At 28.9% G+C, this 25,956-nt stretch overlaps 1 protein-coding gene across 1 annotated transcript; it reads left to right on the forward strand.

The window, feature by feature from the left end:
- Positions 1-447: 447 nt before the first annotated feature.
- Positions 448-19,832, forward strand: LOC114131751 (uncharacterized). Its single transcript, XM_027997052.2, has 3 exons — positions 448-1,294; positions 8,466-8,915; positions 18,726-19,832. Exons 1-3 carry the CDS (start codon positions 1,106-1,108, stop codon positions 19,440-19,442), a joined length of 1,356 nt encoding a protein of 451 aa, XP_027852853.2. The 5' UTR covers positions 448-1,105; the 3' UTR covers positions 19,443-19,832.
- The last annotated feature ends 6,124 nt before the right edge of the window (positions 19,833-25,956 follow it).

The raw sequence follows: 25,956 nt of genomic DNA on the forward strand, positions 1-25,956 counted from the left end.
TACATATTATCATATTATTATGAGCATGAAATATATCATATATCGCATTGTCGTATCGAATTCGTAGTTAAAAACGTTGTTCGATCTCCGTCCGCGTTGCAGGTAGGTACCGACTCGCGACCGTTTTCACGTAATAATATTATTATAGTCATATAATATTATAATAGATCGGAGATTAAACTCACGACATACACACACACACACACGCTTTCTCGTCCCCTACGACTCAAGACGACGAGAAAATATGCGGCTTATTATTATTATTATTATTATTATATTATTATGATGGCCGGGTAGTCGGGGCCACATTATTCGGTCGTCGTGAACCCTCATACCGGTTTTTCGGGTAATAGAAAACGACGGAAGAAAAGGAGAGAAAAAAATAAACGAAACGAAAACCAACACGAACCGATGATAATCGGGGCCCAGTGGACGTGGACGAGCAGGTACCCTGCTGCTAAACGGTGCGGGGCGCGGGTGGGAGTCGCTCTCGGTAGCGGCGGACTTAGCCGAAACGGCTGCGGCTAGAGAGACCCATCTCTGTGGAGGAGTAGGAGACCCGACGGAAGGGGACGCGTGTACCTCAACTGCCGGTGGTGATAAGCCTCCGGCATCTCAGCACATGTACGCGAGCACCGTGTTCGGTCGGCACACAACGCACTCGAACGCACTATTTATATATACATATACGCACGTGAAATAGACGGTACTTTTTTTTTTCCTCTTCGTTTCGGTCGCGTCATTATAATAATCCCGAAAAGTGTCGCGAGCTCGACCCGAGTACCACACATCCGCTCGGCACATTCGTATATTACAGTCGTATAGTCGCGGTGCGCAGAGCAGTCCTCCTGCAGTCGCTCCGTCCGAAACGCGTCCTCTCGTCACACGTCGCGGTGAATCGAAAAACGGATCGTCCGTCGAATTTTTGTTTTTACCGATTTTTTCTGTTTACGCGCCCGCAAATGTGTTCGTCTCTCCCGTGACTAGAGCCGATTGTTTTACTTATACGATTCCCGATCCCGTCGATCGACGCCTATATACCTAAATCCCGTACAGCATTAGCGAATCTTCCGCCGCATCGCCGTATAGTCGTGCCGAGTCCACAATGACGACGCGTCGTAAGCTTTTGCTGTTGACGGTGACGTTTTTGGCCTTTTACGGTACCGCCGGAGCGCAACCGCGCGGCTCCGCCGGGTCGTCCGGTCCGGCCGTCCGGAGCATTTGCGACATTTGCGCGTGCGCTCCCGACAACGTCCGGCCCGTGACGGTCAACTGCACGTGCACGAAGACAAAAGTAAGGAAACACTACTGTTTTGGTAGTATTGTTGTTATTATTTTATTATTACTGTGTAATGAGTTTTTCCAAAAAAAAAAAAATCGAACGTGATTAAAATTTAAAAAAAAAAACGACCCCGTCGTCCGTTTGACGGGGTGGCTTCTAAACAACCTGTTTTACGACGACGGTGACTATAAAGAAAATATATAGAATATTATAATCTTTACATCGCCGTTTCCAACGTTTTTGACGTACAGACGTCGCGTTATGAGAGGAGACGGTTGTATTTCGTCCTTTTCCTCCCCGACATTCCACGCACGTTTCTCACGAGTCTCCCGGTAAGTCGTCGGAATGTTCTGACTAGGACGACGAATCGGTGGTCCGTGTCGTACAGGATCGGTATTACCCGCGCATTAATCAGTCCGACCGTTTACATTTAACGACCACAAGAGTTTTTCGATCGTCCTCGACGATTGTTTTATTGAGTTGTTTCTCCATTTTCGAGTTGAGGAATTCGGGCGGCGACCTTTTTTTTTTATATATCTATTATAAATTAACATGGAAATTAATCGTTTACTCGCCGAGTAAATAATATACGGCTAGAGTCGTTAAACTTGTTAAATTGTATTTTATAAGCTCATATTATTTTATAGATTTTACCATACCTACCAACAATTCAACTAGAGTCATGATGGTGTTTTTCTTGGTAAATTAAATAGGACTTATGGGAGTTTTAAAGTTTTCAGTAGTATTTCTCCCCGGGGGAACATTATAGTAGGTACGTAAAAGTACCGGCCTAACTATTATGATGTATAACACTTTTGTAATTTCATTTCAAAAATCACCTGCCCATTACTTATTCAAAGTTTTTATCCATTAGCGTTATCGTTAATATTTTTCATAGTGACATATTTTTTAGGCATGAAACTCTCAGTTATTATTTAACGACCTTTTTATATAGTTATAAGTATGTATTATGTAATTAATAAACTTCGTTATATATTGTTATATTGCCACTGATACGGTCATACGGTCAATATTGATGTAAAACAAATTATAATTACATAATATAATGAATTTTATCCATTAATGTGCACTTTGGTTGTATTTAAATGGATAGATAGTTTAATGTTAATTTCCACGAACTGATTTTTAAACTTTATCCATATTTTAGCATGGTTTTATAGCAATAGACATAATATTATACACATACTTAAACCTAATATATTGATTACCTACATATTATTATTGTCATTCCTACTTACTTTTTTTTTTAATTTTAGAAGTCGCTTACAAACCAATTTTTATTATTTGTTCAAAGCAAATAGGTACATTTTATTGATAAATAATTAAAACTGAGGTCATTGATGTTATATTTATATTTTTTATATCCAATATAGATAATAATATTTAATCAGTACAAAAAAAAAATTATTATATTCTACATTTTAAAAGTATTTCAAAGCTAATAAACTTGTATTTATAATTGAGTACAGATTAGAAAAAAAGATGTGGACTATGATTGTATTGACTAATCAATAAACTCCCGAAAGCTGAAAATAAATATTGTGAATAATATGTAAAATATAATACCATTGTGATTAAAAGTAACACTCTTATATTCAATAGAATTATAAGACAGAGGTAATCTCGTGCATCTTCGCAATTCGTATTAGATGTAAATATCATTAGTAAAACATAATTAAGCCACTCTATCTCTTTTCCTGATATATTTAAATATAAATAGAATATTTTAATATACATGAAATATCTAGATTGGGCTGGATTTTCATTAAATAATAATATATAACAAATTTTATATAGAATAATAGTTTGATTCCGTAAATGAATCAATAAATAACTTTGCTTATAATTGTAACTCCATACATTTTTATGTCATGGTCATGATAACCAAACATTTTGAACACACTAAAATATATACTAAGTACATATAGTAAATCCAAAACCGCAATTTCAGTAAATTAGTTGTTATAATTAAATTTTAAAAATACAATAGAGTAGATTTAATCTTGATTTTTTTTTTTTAGAGCTTTGATACAGTATATTTTTAATAATAAACGAGCCTTTTATATTAACAACTATACTTAGAACTTACTAAATTACTTTATTTCAATTTTAAACTATAACGAGAAGGGTTCAGGATTATTCGAATGGTTTTAATTATTTATTTTGACATTTATGTTTTCGGTACATTTAGTAAAAATAAAACACGCAGTATTCGGCCGTATAATATCTAAATAGGTACATTTAATTTACTGAGCAAAATTAAACATTAAACGTATTATTTGCAAATTATATTATATTCAAAACTATTAATTAGTTTAAATTTAATTCATACATACTTTATATTACAATTATTTTAACACATTTTTTTTTAAAAAAATTTGTTTTACATAATAAACCTAATAATAATTTAGGTTAGATAACTAAAACTCAAATTTTATACATAGGTATACAATTAAATATATTCAATATTTATGTATTATACATTTTATATATATCATTTTTTAAACAATCACTTTTTATAAAAAAAATAAATGTATAGTTCTGTATACTTCTGATTACAATTATTCATGTCATAGTTTTATATTTTCTGCGACTTCAGCGTTGTATAATATGTATTTAAAATGTGTATTATACTTTGAATATCGTTCTACAATACAAATATCAAAGAGTTTAATAAATACAAGTTTATCTTGAATTTCCTTATCAAAAATAAGCATATAAGGAAAATCAAACTCGACAAGTATGTAAACATCCTGGTTTCTAATCATAATATATTTAAGAGCATATTTTATAAATTTAATGTTAAATAAATTATAAAATAAAATATTACGTGACCGATTTAAATAAAATTAAAAGTGAATAAAATATGAAAGATAATAAAAATCATGATACACCATTAGCAGATATAATAGCAGCCAAAACGTAATAAATATTTTAAAAATAATTTATATAAAACAAACAATCTAGAGACCGAGATGACGAAAGTCAGGACAATTATGCAGACACCATGGTAAGGTTAAAGTTATAATCAGTATTTATTAAAATTTAAAATAGGCAGTATCTAAAGAACTACCTACAGTACGTAAAATTTAATGAAATATTTATAATATTCTGAAAAGTTATGATACAGTAATTATTTTAAATGATCAGCAATCTATAATATACCAACATATTGATACTTGTGCATTTTTATTTGCTCATAATCTAGTTTATTATCACCATTCTATAAAGTTCTATTGACTTCCGAATGCATATAATCTGTCTTCCGGTCTGCAGTTATCTACATTAACAATACGCGTTTTACGAACTTGTGTATATTCGTCACTATACACACTCTAGTTAATAATATACTATTGTATTATTGATCGATCTCTGTACATTAGTAATATTAATTTATATGAATTATAATAATATCATTTGTTATGTGAAAACCGAAATATGATGTCTGATTCGAGATTCAAAATATATATAATAGGATAAAATATATAGGATGATAAAAGCCTTGGTGCATAACTTCGGAACCGTACTATTTCGTTTGTCACTTTTTGTTGCACTATTAATTTTACGTCTATAATTTTTATTTATTTGAAGTGTTATGTCAATGGTCCTTGATTTAGTGTGATATTGGTACCAGTTTTAATCACTTAAAAAATATAAAAATATTATATAATCTACAAAGGAAAGATTAATGAAAACAGTTATTTGAAAATATTTAAAGACAAAATATATTCGGCCTTATAGTTAAAACAATTTATTTAGATAAATAATAATATTAATAATACAAATTAAAAATCCATTTGAAGTATTATCATCTGAAGTTAATTTGTTCTAATAATATATTAAACTATAAAAGATATTCATTAATAAATCAATTAGGTAATAACTTTTAATGTGGTTATAATTATTTTTTTTTTAAGTTTTAATTAAATAGATATAGGTACTAGGTATAGAATACAGTATTAATGTTTGAAAAAAAACATTAAACTATACCGTATTAATTGCCAAAACACCGAAAAGGAAAATAATAAACCTAAAATACACTTTGAAAAGTACCTATATAAAATCGTATTTAAGTTTGAAGATGCAAAATTTATCACTAATAAGTTATAATATGTAGGTAGGTAACTTCCTACTTAACTAAATTTACTTTGTTATCTTCTATCGTACAGTCAGTAACAATTTAAACATTTATTTTTGTTAAAAAATAAAATGTTTTATTTACCTATGATATAGTATCTTCAAGGTATAATACTATGTAGGATCTACGATTATTATGTTTGTTTCAGCAAATTATTAATTTAATTTTTATAAAACATTTCAAACTTATTATTATTATTATATTTATAATTTATTCTAAAGCAATTGGATACGCAAAACATATATTTTATAATATTTTAATAAATATTATTGAATAAATAATTTTTGATTATATGAATAAATATTTAAAAAATAATAATAAGTCTTATGTAATAACGAATTCAGTCATTCTTCAATAGTTCAAATAATCTAACAATTTAAATGCAATTTACAACATTCATTCATTTGTATATTATTATAATTAATGACTTTGCTAACACGTAAAATTATATACTAATTCACAGAACAAACTATGAATATATTAATATTCATTAGATCAATGTTTTCCTAAAGATTTGAATCTAATCTAAATTAATGTTGTTACAAAATTTGTTTGGGTTCTTTGAATTTGATAACAGCATATATACCCTCGTCTCGTATATCCATGTAATTGTTTTAGGTTCTTCAACAGAAACCGTCTTATCTTTAAGAGTTAACAACATTAAAGTTTATGACCTTTTATAATGAAAAGTTACTAATTATTTCCATTAAAATAACGTAAGATTTAATTAGAAACGAACAGAATACTTCTAAACAAAGTTTTAGTTTAATTTGAGCTTTACAATATTTTTTTATTTAGTTTGACTATTGTTTAATATGTCAAGTTGAATACACTATTTGCACGTAAACAAGCAATTTCGAGGAATTGTTGATTTAATGTATTAAACGAATTATAAAATAACGATCATAATAATATGTTACTGCAAATATTATAGGACGTGTGTATTTTTACCAAAGTCCTTCATCACATTTTTATATCCAACTTACATGATTAATAGATTACACTAACACAAAATGTCGCTCGAATTTTATGATAGATAATCAACTTTGATTGTCAGGAATAATAATGAAAATAACTCTAGATCTTTAAACCGTTAATCATTTTAGTCTCTCATACCGTTTAGTATTTTTTTTTTTTTTTATTATTATTCATTTGATATATTGTTATTAAAAAACGGTTTTGTCCGTTACCTACCATTGTACACAGACAAATCACCATACTCTTGTGTGCTTAATGTATTGAGTAAAGAACCGGATTGCAGGCAACAAATACATTAAAATATTAAAAGAAACATTTTTCTTCAAACATGAAGGGTGTAGATAAAAACCGTTTCTTTGTGAACAACTGTCTAGATAAAAATGATAAGCATAAAAATTAGCCTTGAAATGACGATTGCAGTATTTGAAAGAGACTTTGTATGTAAATAATATAATTGTAATAAAAACAAGCATTTCAAATTATTGATTTAGTTACAATCATTTAATATTTTAGTGATAACATTTTAAAAATGAGTTTAAGTAAAAAAGTTTAATAATATAAATATATATTTGTCAAACAGTTATGAATTAGTTCTAAAATATAATTTACATATTATAATAAATATATTAGATTTAAAAAAGTAAAGATAAAGTTTACATAGATTCGACTTTATGTAACAATATTTCCAGCTTTATTATAACAATTTTTTTGATTTTTTGGTATTATTGTATATTGTGTGTGTTTTTGACTTAGAATTTGAATTGAAATACAATTAATATTGTTATAACATAAGGTTACTGTAGGTATGTCTTTAACTACAATTTATTAAATTATACACATTAAAAATAAAAAAACTACGATAATTTCATGAAATTTTAACTTGGGTTAGGTTAGAAACCTATATTATTATGTACTAATACACGTTACGATTTGTATTAATCAGAACTCGAAAACTATGGTTTTTATTTATCAGTCACTGAAATCTGAAAAATCCATTCCCGAAGCCTAAACCAAAATCAAAAATACGCAAAATCTGATCTTTAATGCTACAACGAAATTTGATAATGTCAAAAACTATAAACAGAACCGTTAATATTTGAAACGGTTTCGAGACACGTTAAATCGGTATCCACAGTAAATAATATCGATAAAAGTCATTTAAGGAATAAACTGTCTGCTCCTACAAGGAATAAAATGAAAATATTAAAGGTGGCGTATGATGCGTGGCTTACCTTGACGCAACGTCCTCAGGGAACAGGTGATTCGTTCCGTTGATCCGGAAGATATTATATAATATTATTATCTATATTATAGATGTTTGGCAAAAATTTCGTCACACTGACAGTGCCGGATTTAGAGAGAATATAAAGGGGATGCGATTGACTGGTGGGGGAGAGGGTTCAAGGCTGAGTTTGTTTTCGGGGGATAATGAAGATTTTCCAACTTCGCAAAAAATTATTAAAGATATTGACGAATGGCCAAGATAAAAAGTACCATTTAAAAAACAAAAAATGACCGCGACTTAATAAAATTAAACCGATTTGATCGAATTATTATGCAGCTGACTTGTGTTTGGCGTCGAATGACAATATTTTTATTGTAATATTTATATTTTATTTATTTTTATTTGCTATCGAAAGATTGCTGAGCCTCACCGAGAAAAACTCGTGTGGAGGTTCAGAGTTATCTTAGTTTACAAATAATTCTTATCGATATTACATTTTTGCGTGCAGATAAATAAGCCTGCAGTTTTTCATAATACTTCACATTGATAATTTCGTCGACAGCGTTAATTCGTATGTTATATTATACAAAATTAAGTTTAAGTCGCATCACACTCGTATTGGAGCCAGTAGGTTTTTTTTTTTTTTTTTTGAAAAAGGATAGCGGCATATTAGTCGTATCACTAGGCAAGGTTAAACTCTAAGTATCTGCGTGTCCCCAGGAAATAGAAAACTATTCGGAAGCTATTTTTTTTTTTTTTTTTTATAACGTTATTAACACCGATCGTCTGTAACTGATTGTGTTTTTTTTTTCTGCCCACAGTTGCTCATCGTCCGGGACGAGGACGCCGCTCTGCTGTCGTCCGTCCAGGACCTGACGCTGGCCAGTTGCGGTTTCGTGTCGCTGCCGTCGTCCGGGCTGTCCGCCTCGACGTCGCTGGCCCGCGTCACCGTGCGCGACATGAAACTGTTCCACTACACGGCCGGCCTGTTCCCGGCGCTGGAGAGCTTGACCGTCGAGAACGTCGACGAGCTGGTGCTGGACGGCTTCGGGACGGCCAACCGGACGCTCCGCCATCTGACGCTCCGCCGCACCGCCGTGGTCAAGCTGGTCAAGGGCACGGTGACGACGGCCGCGCCGCTGCGCCGGGTCCTGTTCGACCGGGTGGACGTGGACGAGATCGAGTCCGGTGCGCTGGACATGTCGTTCGTCGGCGACGGCGACAGCGGACAGCTGGCGGCCGCCGACGGATTCACGGTCGTCAATTCTACGGTAATTATCGTATAATATTATTGTTAAATTCTACGCCGCCGCCATCGTATTATTACCGTTCGAATCGTCGTCGTCGGCACTCGTCAAAAACATTATTTTTTTTTTTATCGCGACGGAATCACATCGACGACGAATGGGAATCAGACGACTGCGGTAGACGCGTCGTCGCCGCTCGTCTTTAGATCTCACTCGTCGTACAACAGAGAGTAACAAGTCGTCGGCCGTCGAGAGATTGATGACGAACGCCTATTTTATAAAAAGAAAAAAAAATCCGAGAAGACGCTATAACAGTTTCAACAGCTCGTTTCAGAACGTTTTCTCATAACTTATCATATATATATATATATTACGACGTTAATAGTATATATACGTATTTAGACGTAGTATTACGACGTGTGATTATGATAACGTTTTGATGGGGAAAAAAAAATCGTATCAATTATTTCTTCCGAATGCGATACTGAAACGAGACCGTTGTGCGTATAAATATAGGTCAAAATATTTATACTAACGTCAATGTACTTTGGTATGATAAAAAATAATGTGTCGACGCGCTAAAACCGATTTCTAGGTAAACGCAACTCTTTGAATATCACTATACGATCATTTACTATAATCGTAATTATTATTATTAGCAAGAGAGCTGAAAACACCACGAGTGGTTTTTTTTTTTTATTATTATTGTTTTTACGTACTAAAAAACACTTTTTGTACAGTCTTTAATGTATAAAACTAAACCAGCAAAAGCTATATCGATCTAAAATCGATAACTGATAACTTGTAAAATTTAGATGACCCTTATTCGATAGTAGATGCCTATTTGTTATCGATCAGGTATCGTGGATTCGCGATACTTATACATCATTTTTTTATACAGATACCGAGGCACAAAATGTTCGGTGTCAAGCAAGTGTAAGTGACATGTTTTGTGCCAACAATTGAAATAACTGTTCTTAAATTGTTGTTTTTGTGTTTAGACTATTTTACATTTTGTTCTAATAACTTTGTGACAATCGATCAAAAACGTTATAAGTTTCTATTTAAATAGATAATAATAAAAATAATACATCGATATTAAATTTTTACTTGTCTTATGGAATTACGTAAGGTGCCATAAAAGTTACATATTATACACTAATAAGTTAAAAATTTAATTTTAGTTGGTACCTACAATTTTATTTTTTTATTAATTTAGATAATAATTATTATACAACTATATAAGTATATTTTTTGCGTATATAATGACGTGTTTTAATAATTATTACCACAGTCTATCAGAGTCCAGCAATTTAATTAAAAAAAATATATATTTAAGCACGTAGTTAGGTATGCCCGTTATGGGTATGGTAAAATATTATCTAAAATAAAAAAGTATACTTATACATAACAACCATTATTGATAGTTTCTGCGATAAATTTTAAATTATTGGTTAATGTGTTACTTAATATGAAATTATGGGTTTTTATATTTGTAATTTTTATTAGTTTTTAGATTTTTTGTTGTACATTTATTTATTTATATATCATATTTTAGTAATTTTCCACTTTTTTGTTTCGTTGAAAAAGTTTTATCTTCTGAAAATTACAATAGTAATTTATATTGCTAAATTTAATTAATATTAAAACATGTAATATAAACTATGCATATTTATTCTCTATATCACTATATTTTGAAAGCCTAAAAATGAGTAAATTTTGTTTGACTTATTTATCTTCAAGCGTTGAGAATACTCTTTCGAATTTATGTTTTATTAATTTAAACTTTATGGAATATTGATTTTATGGTGAAAACAGTTTTCAAAACAACATCATTTTATAATTTATTTGTGTTTTAGTAATAAATATTAATTATAGTTTACAACATTCATAAAACATTTTAAAATAATTGAAACGAGTTTTATATTTTAGAATAATAATAATGAAAAAAAAAAAATAACACAACACAAACTTTACTGATATTGAAAAAATAACAATAAAAATAAATTAAAAATATTGTATAGAGAAGAAAATGGAATACTAAAATTCAGTTATTATCGTACATGGTGAATATTAATATTCCGTTTTTCTCAATAACCCACGAAACATATTTTATTTGCATTTGAAACACGTCGTATTTCCGATATTTACTTACTTTTCTGTTAAATTGTAACCAAAACTCGTACCTACACGAACATCACATATATATTATATGTATAAGCAGATATATATATTATACATTATATTGTCGGCGGAAGTAATACGTAATTTTCATGATATTTGATAAAAAAAAAAATATTCTAACTAATTGCATCGAAAAACTGCACTGCGTACTGTAGTGATTATATTATAATCATTTATTTTTTTATTTTTAAACCAGTCAACGACAATAAATATCAGCTTGACTGAACTTAAAAATCATAATATTTCAAGAACTAATATTCGTGTACAATGCTCTTAAAGAGTACAATATCAATTGAACGCGAAAACCTCATCTGAAGTATTGCACTGTGTTTGCGATATTTTACAATAATATCATCATTATTTAATTACCGATGTTAATAATTATTTTACCAACGTATGACGCTCATTATTACTTACCGAGTTTCGTGTAATTAAAATGTTCCTAAACCATGAAATATATCCAACAGGGCAACAGCTATAATAACACATCGATGATTATTAATTACATAATTTGTGTTGTGTTTGCATTATTTAATTACAATTATAATAAGAGACTTGCTTTATTAAAGTGGAAGAGGAATTCAAAACACTTTTTTTGTTTTTATTTATTGAAAACACTTTTTATTTGTTTTTGAACATTTCGCTTTAATTCAGTTTTTGTTATTGATTCAATATGGTATTATAAACAAAATGTAAATTTAATTAATAAATCCATCCAAGATAAAAGAAAAAAAAAACCAGTAGTTATTAATTTAATTTCCTTCTGCAGTATGATATTGATAGTTTTTAAATTAATGAATTTTATCGAAAAGTTTAAATATTGAAATATATGAGTTCAGATATTAAATTAAGCGCCAAATTTAATTTGCAATGTATTTTGACATAAGTAATCAAACTTCCAAGAAAAATGATGCATGACTCATTGGTTGTATTGATTTGTTTGCCTCTCGTTTTATTTTATTTGTGAGTTTCCTCTTTATAAATATCTTAGGATTTTGTTTAAATTTGCTTTAATAGAATTATGCCAATATACGTAGACGCAAACAAATCGTAATAATTAATTTTATCATAATCACAATGACGATGACGAATGTTTCATTTTCGTAGTAATTTTAATCTTTGGAATATATTTGAGTTTAAAAAATAATCTCAAAAATAATATTCTTTAAGAATAACCAATTTAAAATGATATATAAAGAACGATACAGAAAAACTTACCAACAAGTATAAGTTTCTAAGTATTTCTTTTATTTTTTAAACAATGTTATATATATATAAAGATTTATGAATTATTTATGCAATATAAATTGAATCTCATTTAAAAATGTATTTAAGAAAGCTGAAATTTATCGCATGTTGGGTAACTTTAGGGAAGTCATTGTATATGTTTAATGTTTATTTAGGGTGTAGTGGTCATAAAAACTAGTGTGTTTTCAATTTATAATATTATATAAAAATATGAAAAATCGAATTATTAATTTCATAATATGATTCTGAGTTTTATTCGTTAATTATATTTTAAAATATAATTATGATTTAGAAATTAATATTTAATTATCTAATTAACTAAAAATTAACAATACTTATATGAAATATAAATTCAAATATGTTAACATAAAAAAAAAAAACCTAAAATAAAATATACATTAGGCAGTTTACATTCAATTGTGTTTTCAATGTTATCTTACAAATACAATTTTGAAATCGTGTATTATTGATTAATGTAGTAGTATTCTATAATTGGTACCTAAAATCTATAAACAGAAATCTTTGATAGTCATTCTTAAAAACATTAGCATTCATCCATTATCATCATATAGTATAGAAAATAGACATTTGAATATAGGGGTACTCTATCGCTTGTTGTAAAATATGAATAATTTTAGAATAATATTATTATGATAAAAAACACTTAAGTGCATTATTGTATAAAATATGTGTGTACAGTACTCACATACAGTACATTTGATGAATAATGCATCGATATAGGTAAGGCCGAATTAGACCACACACATTGACATTGACAATGTAAAGACGACTGTTAAAAAAGATAACGCAACATTAAAATAATATATAAAAGCGTTTGTTGTTAAGATGTTATACCCCCTTTGTTTTTTTCTGCTAACAAACGCGTTATAATAAAATATCTTAGCCTAAGTAGGTAATATATTTTAACAAGAAGTTTTCAACAGAGAAGTTCACAAGAAAAGGGTAGAAAGTTTGACGAACAAAACAATCTTAATAAAATGCAAAATTTAAGAAGTAAAAAGTTTTTTTTTCTTTTAACTAAAAAATTGAATGTCAAACTTATAACGTTAAATGCAACTATACTAGATGAATTTTCTCAAAATCCATCAAATAAAAAGTATAAAAATAATAATTTAATAGAAAAATAATGTTTTGTTAACTTCACTAGAAATATATGCGCTGTAAGTGCAGTAGTAAAGTTCAGAATAAATTAGAGAACTGAGATGGACAAATGATTAAATCCATAATTGAAGTACACTAGTATTGTTTAACGCGAAGCGGCTTTTACAAAATATTAAAGTATAAATTACCGCGATCTTTGTCAAGTTATGATTTAGTTATTATATAGTTATTGCATTTGTGTATTGGAATTCAAGAATAGTATTCAAACGAATTTGAGAGAAAATGGGTTTCATAATATTTTTTGCGGATACTCCACAAAAGTGAAAAAAAAACATATATAGATATTTTCTCAAGAAAATAATGATTATAATAATATATCGAGTGCGGCGTGGGTGTATGCGTTGTCATATTAAACAGTTTTTTCTCCAATACAAGAATGCATTGTAACTGAATTGTTCACAATGACCTAAAATTTTTTAATAATGACTATTCACTGCGACACATAAATGGGTCTCGTTGCTGGACAATCCATTGTTTAAAAGACGGCACACACACACAATACTATATATTTTTTCCACCTTATTTTTACCTTTATGTCTATTATATGACAGAGAGGTCAACGAATTCTAATATAGGACACGATCAAACTGCAAGTTTTGCATGTATTGTTTTAATTACCAACGATTTAAGCGCGTGACGTTTGATGTTATATATATCGAACACTATTGTTTTCGAAATGTCATTGGTCTGCGTTATTTTTTTCAACCGGTACTGTGGTAAGGTAATATAATAATGATAAAAATAGTAAAACGACTATCTTATGTAGCGACCCGTAGAACATGGCAATATTAATAAAAAAAAATAAATAAAAAATATAAAATTGATAAAATTAATAGTAATATTTATGTACTCAAAACAGACTTAGTGATTAGAATACGATTATAAGTCGTAAAAATCATTGGAATTTGAAATAGTTGGACCAAAATGAAACAACCTTCGTTAAGCGGATTCCGGTATAACGCATAACGTGTTATCTAAAATAATATTAGTCAGAAATAGTAAAAAAAAAATCATTAGTATACCGACATTTGAGAGAAAGAACCTATTACAATTTACAACATACATATTATTATATTATTATTATGTGCATCGTGAAATGAGAGTACACGCGCTTATTTCTGCGTCAGTGGGTCTTTTAAAGCTCGAATGCATTATACATGCATGGGGGTCTACCAAGAAACTTATGAAGATGAAAGAAAATTATATTATTACTACCGAAGTAAACGGCAGATTTTATTTTATTTTTTTTTTACTTTCTTTTTTGTCGAATTCAATAGCACACCAAAGGAAATAAACTCCCTAAACAAACTTTTAATACTTTCCTATAAATTACTACGACGTGTATTGTTTAATTTCATTTTTATGTCTGTACACGAGATATATTTAGTTGAATAAAAACCTTTTAATATTCTGGATAAGGTCTCGGTTCGTGTAACTTACTTTGTATACTGATTTAAATATGGTTTCAAACAGTGTTTCTTCTTTTTTTTTTTTTTTTATATATAATGCATTTTCTTTTGGGATGCTTTGAATAACCATTAGGTATCTCATACTCACAAATAATGTATTATTAATATTACATTACTCTACTTTATATAGTAATAATGTTATTAATAATGTATGATGCAAAAATAATTCCTATACGTTGTATTAAATTCTAAACCAATTACTTAAAACGCTTCAGACACGATTATTTATTTTGAAATTCAATTTATTAAAATATTATAAACAGTACCTATTTGTATTATCGTATTCAGTTAACTTCAGTGTGACTATATTATAGAGTATTACAACTCAACATATAGCTAATATTATGTAATATTTTTTTTTTTAAACTGATAACCGTAAAATCGTTGTAAGGTTAGGTATCAGATCATAATATTAAAATGATAGTTTTTCGTTGTCTCGGAGTTAATAAATAATGTTACATTAGAAAAAAATATATGTATTAGGTTACTATTCAGTATGCATCGCTATTGTCACAATTCGTGATTAATAATCAACATATTTTACATGTCGTTATGCATTTTGTGACATTGTCGTAGCAAATGTATTTATACTATTGTATTGTGTATAGTGTACACCTACCCATAACGAAGCGAAGTATAGACATAGGTAGGTTAGGTATTCAAAATACCTTTGGAATACATAATTTTGTAGTATAATAATTAAACTATAGTATCGAATGTATTCAAATAACACGTCGTGAATGTAAAATTTCTAACGTTTATGGGCAAAACGTGAGAATATCCGTTCGTGTATAGATTCATTGATTTCCGTTGAAAATAAAGGAAAAATCAGCTTCGGGAAAAAAGTAATTACGGAAAATAGTGACGATAAGAACAAAATATTTACTTCGAAATGATCGTAGCGTTTAATCTCGCGATGGTTGATAATGTTAAACACAATTATTACCAATTGGTCGAATGAATTAATATTCTTGTAAGCATAACGATTAGTATCCGATTGAGCTATTTTACATACAATATTATTGAATGAACATTTTTGTAACATCAGTGCATAACACCGATTGTTCAAAGCTATGTCTCAAATGTTACTCTAGTTTGATGTTTTTTATTTCACTATTATAAAAGAATCATTATAAGACATGAACAATGACCTATCTTTAGATATTTGTATTCTATCTTCTTGAGTTTAATTTTTGTGTCATTTTATTATAATAACATTTAACAACAACATAATGTACTTATTGTGCACCGATTAGAAAAAACAGTTTTTGTAAGAGAAAACAATATCTTAATCTCAAATCAATCAATTTTCGATCCAGCCTTAGAAGGCCATTTTCTATAGATACCTTCAAAAATATTTTTATCTATATTATCCCCGATATTTTGTATTCATCGACATCGTGTTGTTAAAAAGTTTTGTAAACTGGCTCTCCTCTATAATAATAAATTTAAAGAATGAAACCTTCATTGTACAAGCCTAATGTAATCACCGGAAAATCATTCATCCGGCTAATGTTTTTTGTGTAAAAGAAAAATACAAGCAATAAGATGTGCAGTTGGAATGTGTGATATATACACCAGTATATAATATAATGAAATAACTGTAAAATACTATTTTAAAAGCATTTTATTTTATAATCTGATTTTATTGGATATTAATAATACACAACAATAGACACTAAGAATGACTTTTGATGTGTGATAGGTAATTACTTATTTATTTTAAATAGGTGATTTCATAGTAATATTTTTGTAGGTAAGTATTATTATAACATTAGAAACATCGTTACTTTAATTTCATGGTGTGTCTATAGTTATGTGTTTTTAATTGTAAACAATATATTATTGTATGCCTAAAATATATTATGCTTATAAAAAACATAATACATTTTATGAATGATTATTATTTTACATAATTTAGATATTTATGCTGATATATTTTGAGAAATTAAATATCTACATTTTTGTTAAATATACTATACAATTTGTAACTTTTAAGTCGGTCTTCAAAAAAATTTACCAAACTATTATAGTATTATGATTATAACGTTCTTAACATTTTTAAGCGTCATAAATACTTTCATCTCGTTTTCTAAAATAATTTGAAATTCTTCGGGGTTTTCAATTTGCCTAATGGAATTTCACTTATTTTAAATGATGCGTTTAGACGTAGAAAATGTTTTACATTAAAACGTAAAAGTGATTTTCTTTGAGCCAATAAAGTTAAATTGTTAGTAAGAACAATATGAATAAGACACGATCGTATAACATTTTGCTTCAAGGAGTTTTTGAAATGGCTAAAATCATTTAGTCTTACGGAATGAAATTATCTTATTTGATAATTTACTTTATAATAAATTCACCCTTACACTCGTTTAGATAAAGTTGAGAAGTATTACGTTTTCAAACTCCATACAAACAATAATGGAAATAAACTTTCTGCGGAAGAGTGAAATGAGTTATCAGTAATAATGTTACGAAATATATCTCCTGTTATATCTATGTCACGCGATAACAACATTATACTTTTTAGAACATTTGTATTAATAATAATACAAAGGTATATTCGTTTAAAACTCATGTTGCCTATCTCTGTTAAGAATCGCTAAAACGCAAAACAAATTTCGTAGTAGAAGTAGCAAATATAAAATGATACGAATTCGTGTTTTATTGTCTAGTTTTCGGTAGTAAAATCTATGAATTAAGTCCATTTAGAGTTGACTATTTTGTAAAGAAAATCCCAAATAAATCGTATTTTGCCTTTAATTTTCGCAAAACTATATAAATTTCATTTAGGCAACTTATTTATATCACACTCAAAGTAGCTCAATATTTCGCTGTAGAATACAACTACAAAACTATATTTTATGTTAACATTTCATTACGAAATATCCATCAATTACTCGTTATTACTTATTAATAACGACTTCGTCAATTAAGTTTGTTTGAAAAATAATAACACAAATATCCGTCGATGTCCTTTAGTTTAAAATACATTAATATAAAAATAATAAGTTACGATCTCAAGCTTAAATAAGATTAAAATGCTATTTGATAATTCATTAATTAAGTGTAGTTATTTTAATCTTGATCTCTTTATGAAGTTCATTATAAAATGAAATTTAAATTAAGAAGGTTTAAGGATATAAACATCCCTTCACCTGAGTTTATAAAATACCATTAATGAACTTTTTAAATTAAAATATTACGTTTGGAAAACATAAAAAAAAAATTAAATCAAACTTTCTAGCACATTATTATACGAAGTAATCTAAGAACTGTAATAGAGAATAAATAAAATATTATTAAAACAGAAAAAGTATCGACCGCCTACTATACCTGCTATGTATAACATAATAATATTATAGTCGGGTATAATCTCGTACACAAAGTACAAAAGACAATAACAATTTTTATACTTTTTTTTTTAACAGTAGATTGTTAATTATTATTCTAAACGAGAGTTGACTTTTGCGTTTATCACAATATTAATATTACACTACACACACAAATCGATTTGCAAATAAACTTTTTCGAAAATATATTAGAAAACAAGCGAACTGGCACAAACCATGAAAAATTTCCCAAGTCTGCCGTTCAGTCGAAACGACTTTCGTTCGAATCGTTCCGACACGATAAACGACCATACAACTGACGACCGACGACTAACAGAGACTTGTCGTCGGTCTAAAACAATTATATAAAATAAGATAATAGATAAGTCGAATTAATAATATGATTTCGTTCGCAGATCAAGTCGGTGCAGTCGAGCGGCGTGGCCGTCCGGTCCGGCGCCGTCAGGATACTGAACAGCACGCTGGACAATTTGGCGTCGGGCGCGGTGGTGGTGGACGACGCGCGTAGAGGCGTCAGGCTGTCCGGCAACCGTCTGGGCTTGATGGTCGGCGACAGCCTGTCGGCCATGCAGTGGGACGGCGGCGACGCGTCCGTGCGCGTGGACGGAAACGAGTTCCGCGCGCTTCCGGCCGACATGCAGCTGCTCCGGTCCGAGCGGCCGGCCGACTTCGTGGCCAACTACGTGGACAACGTGGACCTGGGCCCGTTCCTGTTCGGGCTGGGGCCCGCCGTCCGGGCGGCCGGCAACCTGTTCACGTGCGACTGCGACCCGCGGCGCATCAGCGTGCTCAAGCTCAACAAGGTGTTCCCGGGCCTGCTGCAGCCGGACGTGGACACCCGGTTCGCCGGTCTGCTGGCCGACAACTACTGCCGGCAACCGGCCAACACCACGCTGGCCGGTTACAGGGACCTGCTGGTCAGGGAGATCGTGTGCGAGGGCGCCAACGTGACCGCGGTCCAGCCGTCGCCGGAATCGCCGACGGGCCATCCGCAACCGTCCGGCGGCGACACCGCTGCCCAGAACCGCGGTAACGCGGTCGCCACTGCCGCCGCGTACGCGAGCGCGGCCGCCGTCGTCACTTCGTTCCTGTTGCGTACCGTCATCTGCTAAGCGCACCCAAAACGACTTCAGAATTCGTTTTTTTTTTTTTTTTTAAAAACAATTTTTTATTTCAAATATATTTTTCATATTTTTTTTTTTTACGCAATACCGAACTGAAACTTTATATACATAATTATAATATTATATTTTAATCGATTTTATTGGTACTTAATACTTAAAACGTGTTTATACGACGTTTTAATATCTACACTTTGAAACTGTACAACGGACGCGATGCTCCTCCACTTATAATAATAATTATAAATTATAATACTACCTATACTATTAAATAATTTGTAAATATTACAATATATTATTATGTATTAAGATAAATTTTGTATTTTGTAATTGTATTTTTTTTTTTTTTTTAGACATTAAAACGTTTTGTAAATCTTTTCATTTGCGCCGTATTATTTGACAGCACGCCACAATACTAATTCTCATGACAAAAATATTATTATCATTATTATAGTCAGTTATCGGAGCAGGAACAGTTTTCATTTTACATTCCTGCTCATTGTGTTGCATAAACGTTCGCTCCTCGCAATCAAGGCAACCTTCAACTTTCGTGGATAATAAATTAATATTATCTTTTCATTTTACTAGAAAACCGAAGGTCATTAGGTTGTTATAAAGCAAAATAAAAATTGTATTAATAATTTTAATGTCAGAGAGATGTAATATAATTATTATATTTATTTATTTTATCGAAACAGGAGTAAAATTAAAATTAAAAAACATTCAAATAATTGGATGGGTACTGGGTAGTATTATTATTATTACTATCCAATTACGTAACGTAATGAAAACTGGAATGACCCCTTAGAGTCCATTGAACATTGACAAACAAGTCATTAAATATTTAATAGAATAACTAAAAATGTTAATGTAATATACAATTTTAGTTACGCAGTAATTTAAATCATAATATACAACTACACTATACCAATGTCATTTTAATCAATAAACTTTTCAAACGTTAATAATATTATATTGTAAAGCAAATTTCCTCATTAAAATAAATCTGAAATTGTAGGTACTGTAAAATTAATTCTGTAAAATAAAGTAAAATAGTAATAATATAATGTACGATATTACAATGGAAAACTTTCTCATGGCCCGTTGTGTTAGTCCATCGTAATTTGTGATTGACTAAATTTTGTGAATTCCCTCTAATAACATTATTCAGTTTTATTGACATTGAACATCATTAAATCCATTTTTAAGGGGTTTTAGTTAGGCAATTTCAATGAAAATTTTATGAAATGAAAAATACATTATAAATATAATATTATTTTAAACACATTTATGTTTTAATATACATTAATGGCCTCTTGTAAAATACCAATGGCTTTGTACTTATTTTTCGTAGAATAATTTTATGGACATAATAAAAAAAAAAAAACTTTTTTTACAAAAACCATTGAATATCATCCGTTAAATTAATTCATTTAAAAAAAAAAACAACTCAATTTATAAATATTGTAGAACTGTATAATCTGATGTGTATTTTTATGTTTTCTGTAGCTGAATACTCAATAATTTTACATTATTAAACAAAAGACAATGAATATTTTCTTATAGATTCATTATTATCAAGAGAGAAAATAATTTTTTTATGTCGAGGAAAAAATAAAAAGACGAGTAGACTTATAATTTTTGTATAGAGCTAACAATTTCGCCATACGACTATAAGAATGTGTAGGTACCGAGTGGGGTGTTTTTCCGCATAAAGTTTTTTTACACTTGAATCACGCACGCATACTGCTCTCTTATTGAAGTGTTTCCGATATTATGTTTTGCATCTGTTGTAGGTACTTCATAATAATAATAATAATAATTTGTAGCCATATTGTAACTATTCATAATGTGTTTTGTCGATTTGACATTATTATGGATTCGATTGGGTTGATAAATTCAATTGCTGCTTACATTTTAGATGTTTGAAGTATTACAATATAGGTAAACGTTTTAGTATTATATCAAATCAGTTAACACTATTAAATCGAAAACGGCCACCACATAATTCGTGAAACGTATAATATAATACGTTTGTTTGAGTTGAACGGCGTGATAAAATTCCAAAAACATTACATCTGGTTTTAAAATAACGTATAATATATTACTATTCCATACAATTTAAACAAAAACGAATAAAGCACTTCAAAAAAATAGCAAATAAACGTATATATTAAAATATTATAGCTAGTCTACTTATCTATCATTATGTAAACAAAAACTACGTGCCGTTAGTATTTATTCGTTTAATTTTATGGTTTGAGAGCAACTGAATTCAACGATTGCGTAAGGGAAAATCAAATTTACCTTGAGAATGATACTCGAGATGCATGTATTATAACTTTGGTTAAACACTCGTCTCTCCGTATATGTTTACTTTGTTGTCTTCAGTTAATAGGGAAAATGGTATTTGATTGTCCGTATCTATAATATTTATTATTCATTTTGAGAAAAATTACTTTTGAAAAATATCTTGTGTTTTGTTAAGACTAATCTAGTAAGTTGTTACTAAAAAAGAAAAAAAAACATCAGATCAAATCAAACCTCTTTTCCATAATAATAATACAATTATGAAAGAGAATAATAATCATTTTTTATTTATTCATAAGATAATAATATTATTATTTTTTATTCATCTCCGGGTAAAACAAATTTAAATTGAATAAAAGTTATTATAATAATAATTACAAAATATATGTTTTTGTTTTATTTTAATAAACAATTACTTTATCCTTGAGTTTTTAATTTCTTTTTAGTTGTTTGTTATTATTATCTATTTAATTTTATATATAAGACAGTTTGAATTGTATTTTTTTACGTTTTAAAATTAAAATATTATGTTTTATTTTTCTCAAAAGGTTTTAATAACAATAATATTATATCATTGTAATTTGAAGTATCTACAGAAATACCCATAACTCTATTTATAATCCTAACTGAGCGGCCATAAATTATGCAGATCTCTTGGGAGTAGGGTCACCGGGAAATGTACCTAATTATATTTTTAGGAAAATGAAAATATATCAATGACACATAAAGAAATTATTAAACTTGTAAAATGGATTTAATATTATGCTAGTTATTGTTAACTTTGAGTACAATTTTGGTATACATATTTAATAAATAATAAATGAAATCAAAATGTAAGTGTTAACAGAGAATAGAGATTTAGTCCAAATTATTAGGTTCAAATTTATTGATGTTAGAGTATCTAAGTGTTAAATATGTCTATAATATCTCATATGTTACGCATTGAACTTTGAACACAAGTCGAATTTTCATTTCTATGGATAAATTATTATCATAAAAATATATTTTTTTTGTTCTATACCTATGACACTTATAATTATAGGTATTTAATGTTTGTTATTATAACAACATATAATATTCTGTACGTGGTTTTCTTGTAATGTTTTTATAGTCTGTTATTCATTTTCTGTAATCAATACTTTTTATTGAAGGATATTAATTGTCCGTTAAATTTATAACAAATTAATAAATAAATAATATTGTAGTTTAAAAAAAAAAAAAAACCAAAAACCTAATTATTTGTTTTAATTTAATTTAATGAATTTAAAAACAATTCCATAAAAGGAAGACCATTATCATTACTACTCAAAAAATATTTATATCAGTGCCATGGTTTTTATAAATCATTTAACAGCATCAGATACATTGTATCGGGTGAAATTTATTTTTGACAAAATATGATGTTGAAAAAAATTGTACTTTATACTTAAGCATTATAGGTATTGGAACACAGTTGTGTGAAATAATTCTTGTAAGTTATAACTAAATATGGAGTTTTTATCGTAAATGTATACACATTTTTTGTTAGTAGTAGTATATAATATTATTATCGTCAAATGAAGAGAATGGCGATTATTATGATAAAAATAAAATACTAATCGTAATTTCTAATCGTTTTTTTCGTAGTATCGTAAACATTGTAGTGAAAGTGGATATATTTAAAAATATTAACACACATGTAATTCTAATATATCTTCCAGTATACGAGTTTACCTAGTTTATAATAATATAATGTTACACTCTACTTTTACTCGTGTACTTGATATTATTAAAATAATATTGAGATACATATAAAAATAGTTCAAATGAGTGATCACTCAATACTATGGACAATCAAAAAAAAAAAAAAAAAAATACCAAGTAAATAAATATCGAAAATCTTCACTTTAATTTGCCTTACTGGTAAAAATTAAAGGATAAATTTACTGAGCTCCCATATTTAGTTGTTAGTTCTGTAAACAACTTTACTGATATCATCCTTGTGACTGCATAGTAACATGGTCATGCTTAATCTCAATTCTCACCACATCAAAATATCCTTCCAGTCTGAAATATATACGTGGAATAATAGTCGAAAAACACAGATCCAGAGCTCTTTACCAACGCACTTGTGACACGTCGCATAAACAAAAATAAAATAAATTAGTTAATATTCTAATAAAAAAATATAACCTAACACGAAGCTATGACTTTCAAAAGTTGTATTACGTCTCTTATTGAAAGATGTGCTGTGTATAAAAAACGACAAAAAATACCAATATAAAACGGTAAACTTTACAAATAAACACTCCTATGACAGTTTATGTTATCTCGGACTTTGATAAAGCAAAATTATTTGAAAAATCATACGGTCTGTTACAATATTTCAACTCCATCCTGATTAATTTCTACTGATAACATAAATGCTGTTGAAAACTTTCTTAATTCTCCACGTCCAGTTGCTCGTTCAATAAATACTTTACATTTAATAAGTTTCTTTCTTTATTTTAATTGAACTGTATAAAAACTTGGACAAAAGAAACCATTATTTGACATTGTTGATATGTAATAACTAATAACTTGCAATTATATGAATTAGGTGACTAGAGTTAGTCAAATAAATCGTTTTTTTTTTTTCCATTGACAGCAGTTGACGGTCAAATGGCCTAGTTCATTGGAATAATTCGTTTATTTTAAACTTAAAATAGAAGTGTTCGTTTAGAATTTTAAATATTTTCTCATTTACGCTTGGGATTATATCTACTTTATTTGGTGAGGACGTTATTTATTTAACAAAACAAAAATTTTAAAATTAAAAATGTTTAAGAATATAAACCGTAGTTACAAGTGACTAGTATATAAGGAATATTTATTTTGTACCGCTTAATTTTAGGTGGCAGGTAGGAATATGATTATTATTATGTTTATCATTTTACATTTTAATGGTATAATAACTGTTCGCATTCATTATTATACTGTTATTTAAAAGCAAAGGGGATTACGCAAGAGTCTCGTGTAACCCCTATCCCCTCTCATGCCGCAATATGTCTCCTACGTATAAACTTCAGATGACCCAGTATAGTATTATAATTTATAATGTCATATTGCTGCATATGATATTAATATGAGTAAACGAGTAATAAACAGTTGAGTTTAGCCCGACAAAATTCTTAATATTAAAATCTCGCGGCCATATTAAACGTTTTTTGGAGCACCGCGTTTGAGTGCACTCATTTACCCCAAAATCATACCTCTTCTGGGCACTTATACGATAATACATTGGGTAGGCAGTGGAGATAGAGAGATGGTAAATATTTTGACAATAAATGACATAGTTTTCAGCCTTTTAGTCGTTGAAATTAACGGTGTACCTACTATTGATAAGTAGATAGTTAGTAGATAGATACAACCTAAGGCTATTATGGTCTCTGAAAGCGGTAGACGAATGTTTTTGATTTTTAAAGCGGATCTACTGTTTCGATGATTAAAAACGGCCTATTTGTGTCAATCACTTAAAATAGAATAAGAGGATTTTAAATATAATATAGAAACTTTCTGCTTTTTTTTAAGACGATATTTTAAAACATGAATCATAGATAAAACCAGTAAAAATAATTTCGTTTTGCTATTAGACTTAGATTAGTTCTCATTAATATACAAATTGAATCCTCCATGGCTTACAATAATAATTATAATATAGTTACCTTCTACATGTATCTAAATACTTGTTATGGTCGGATGGTCCTATGTATGAAATATACTCGTATTTGTATTAAATGTATTTTGTATAACCCTTTTCAAATAAAGTTTAATTTATTCATATATACTGATTGTTAACGAATGCAAAAAAATAAAAAATATTAATTGAAAAAATTAAAAATATTAGAAAACAATAAGTTTGATTGATAAATCAAATATTAAAACCATAAATACTTGAAAAAAATAACAATATACATAAATAATATCATCTCATAATGCAGAATATTTTAAAATATGCATTTGGCTATCAGCGTAATTAAACGTTTGTATCTGATTAAAAATTCAAAATTATTGTACAGAAAACAACTGGGTCAGCATTATATAGTCCGTGTAACGTGCAACTGTAATTATTATCATTTGAAACCAAAGATATTCGTTAGCATAAAACCGGCATAATAGCAAATACGGTATTGATTTTATAAACACAAATGGAATGTAAATAAACCAACAATATAGG

This window comes from Aphis gossypii, chromosome 2 (genome assembly GCF_020184175.1).
Source record: "Aphis gossypii isolate Hap1 chromosome 2, ASM2018417v2, whole genome shotgun sequence".
NCBI classification, from domain to species: domain Eukaryota; kingdom Metazoa; phylum Arthropoda; class Insecta; order Hemiptera; family Aphididae; genus Aphis; species Aphis gossypii.

Coding starts and splice junctions, on each gene's coding strand:
- LOC114131751 (XM_027997052.2), top strand. CDS start 1,106: ATGACGACGCGTCGTAAGCTTTTGCTGTTGACGGTGACGTTTTTGGCC. Junction 1,295..8,465: donor GCACGTGCACGAAGACAAAA/GTAAGGAAACAC, acceptor TTCTGCCCACAG/TTGCTCATCGTCCGGGACGA. Junction 8,916..18,725: donor TCACGGTCGTCAATTCTACG/GTAATTATCGTA, acceptor TTTCGTTCGCAG/ATCAAGTCGGTGCAGTCGAG.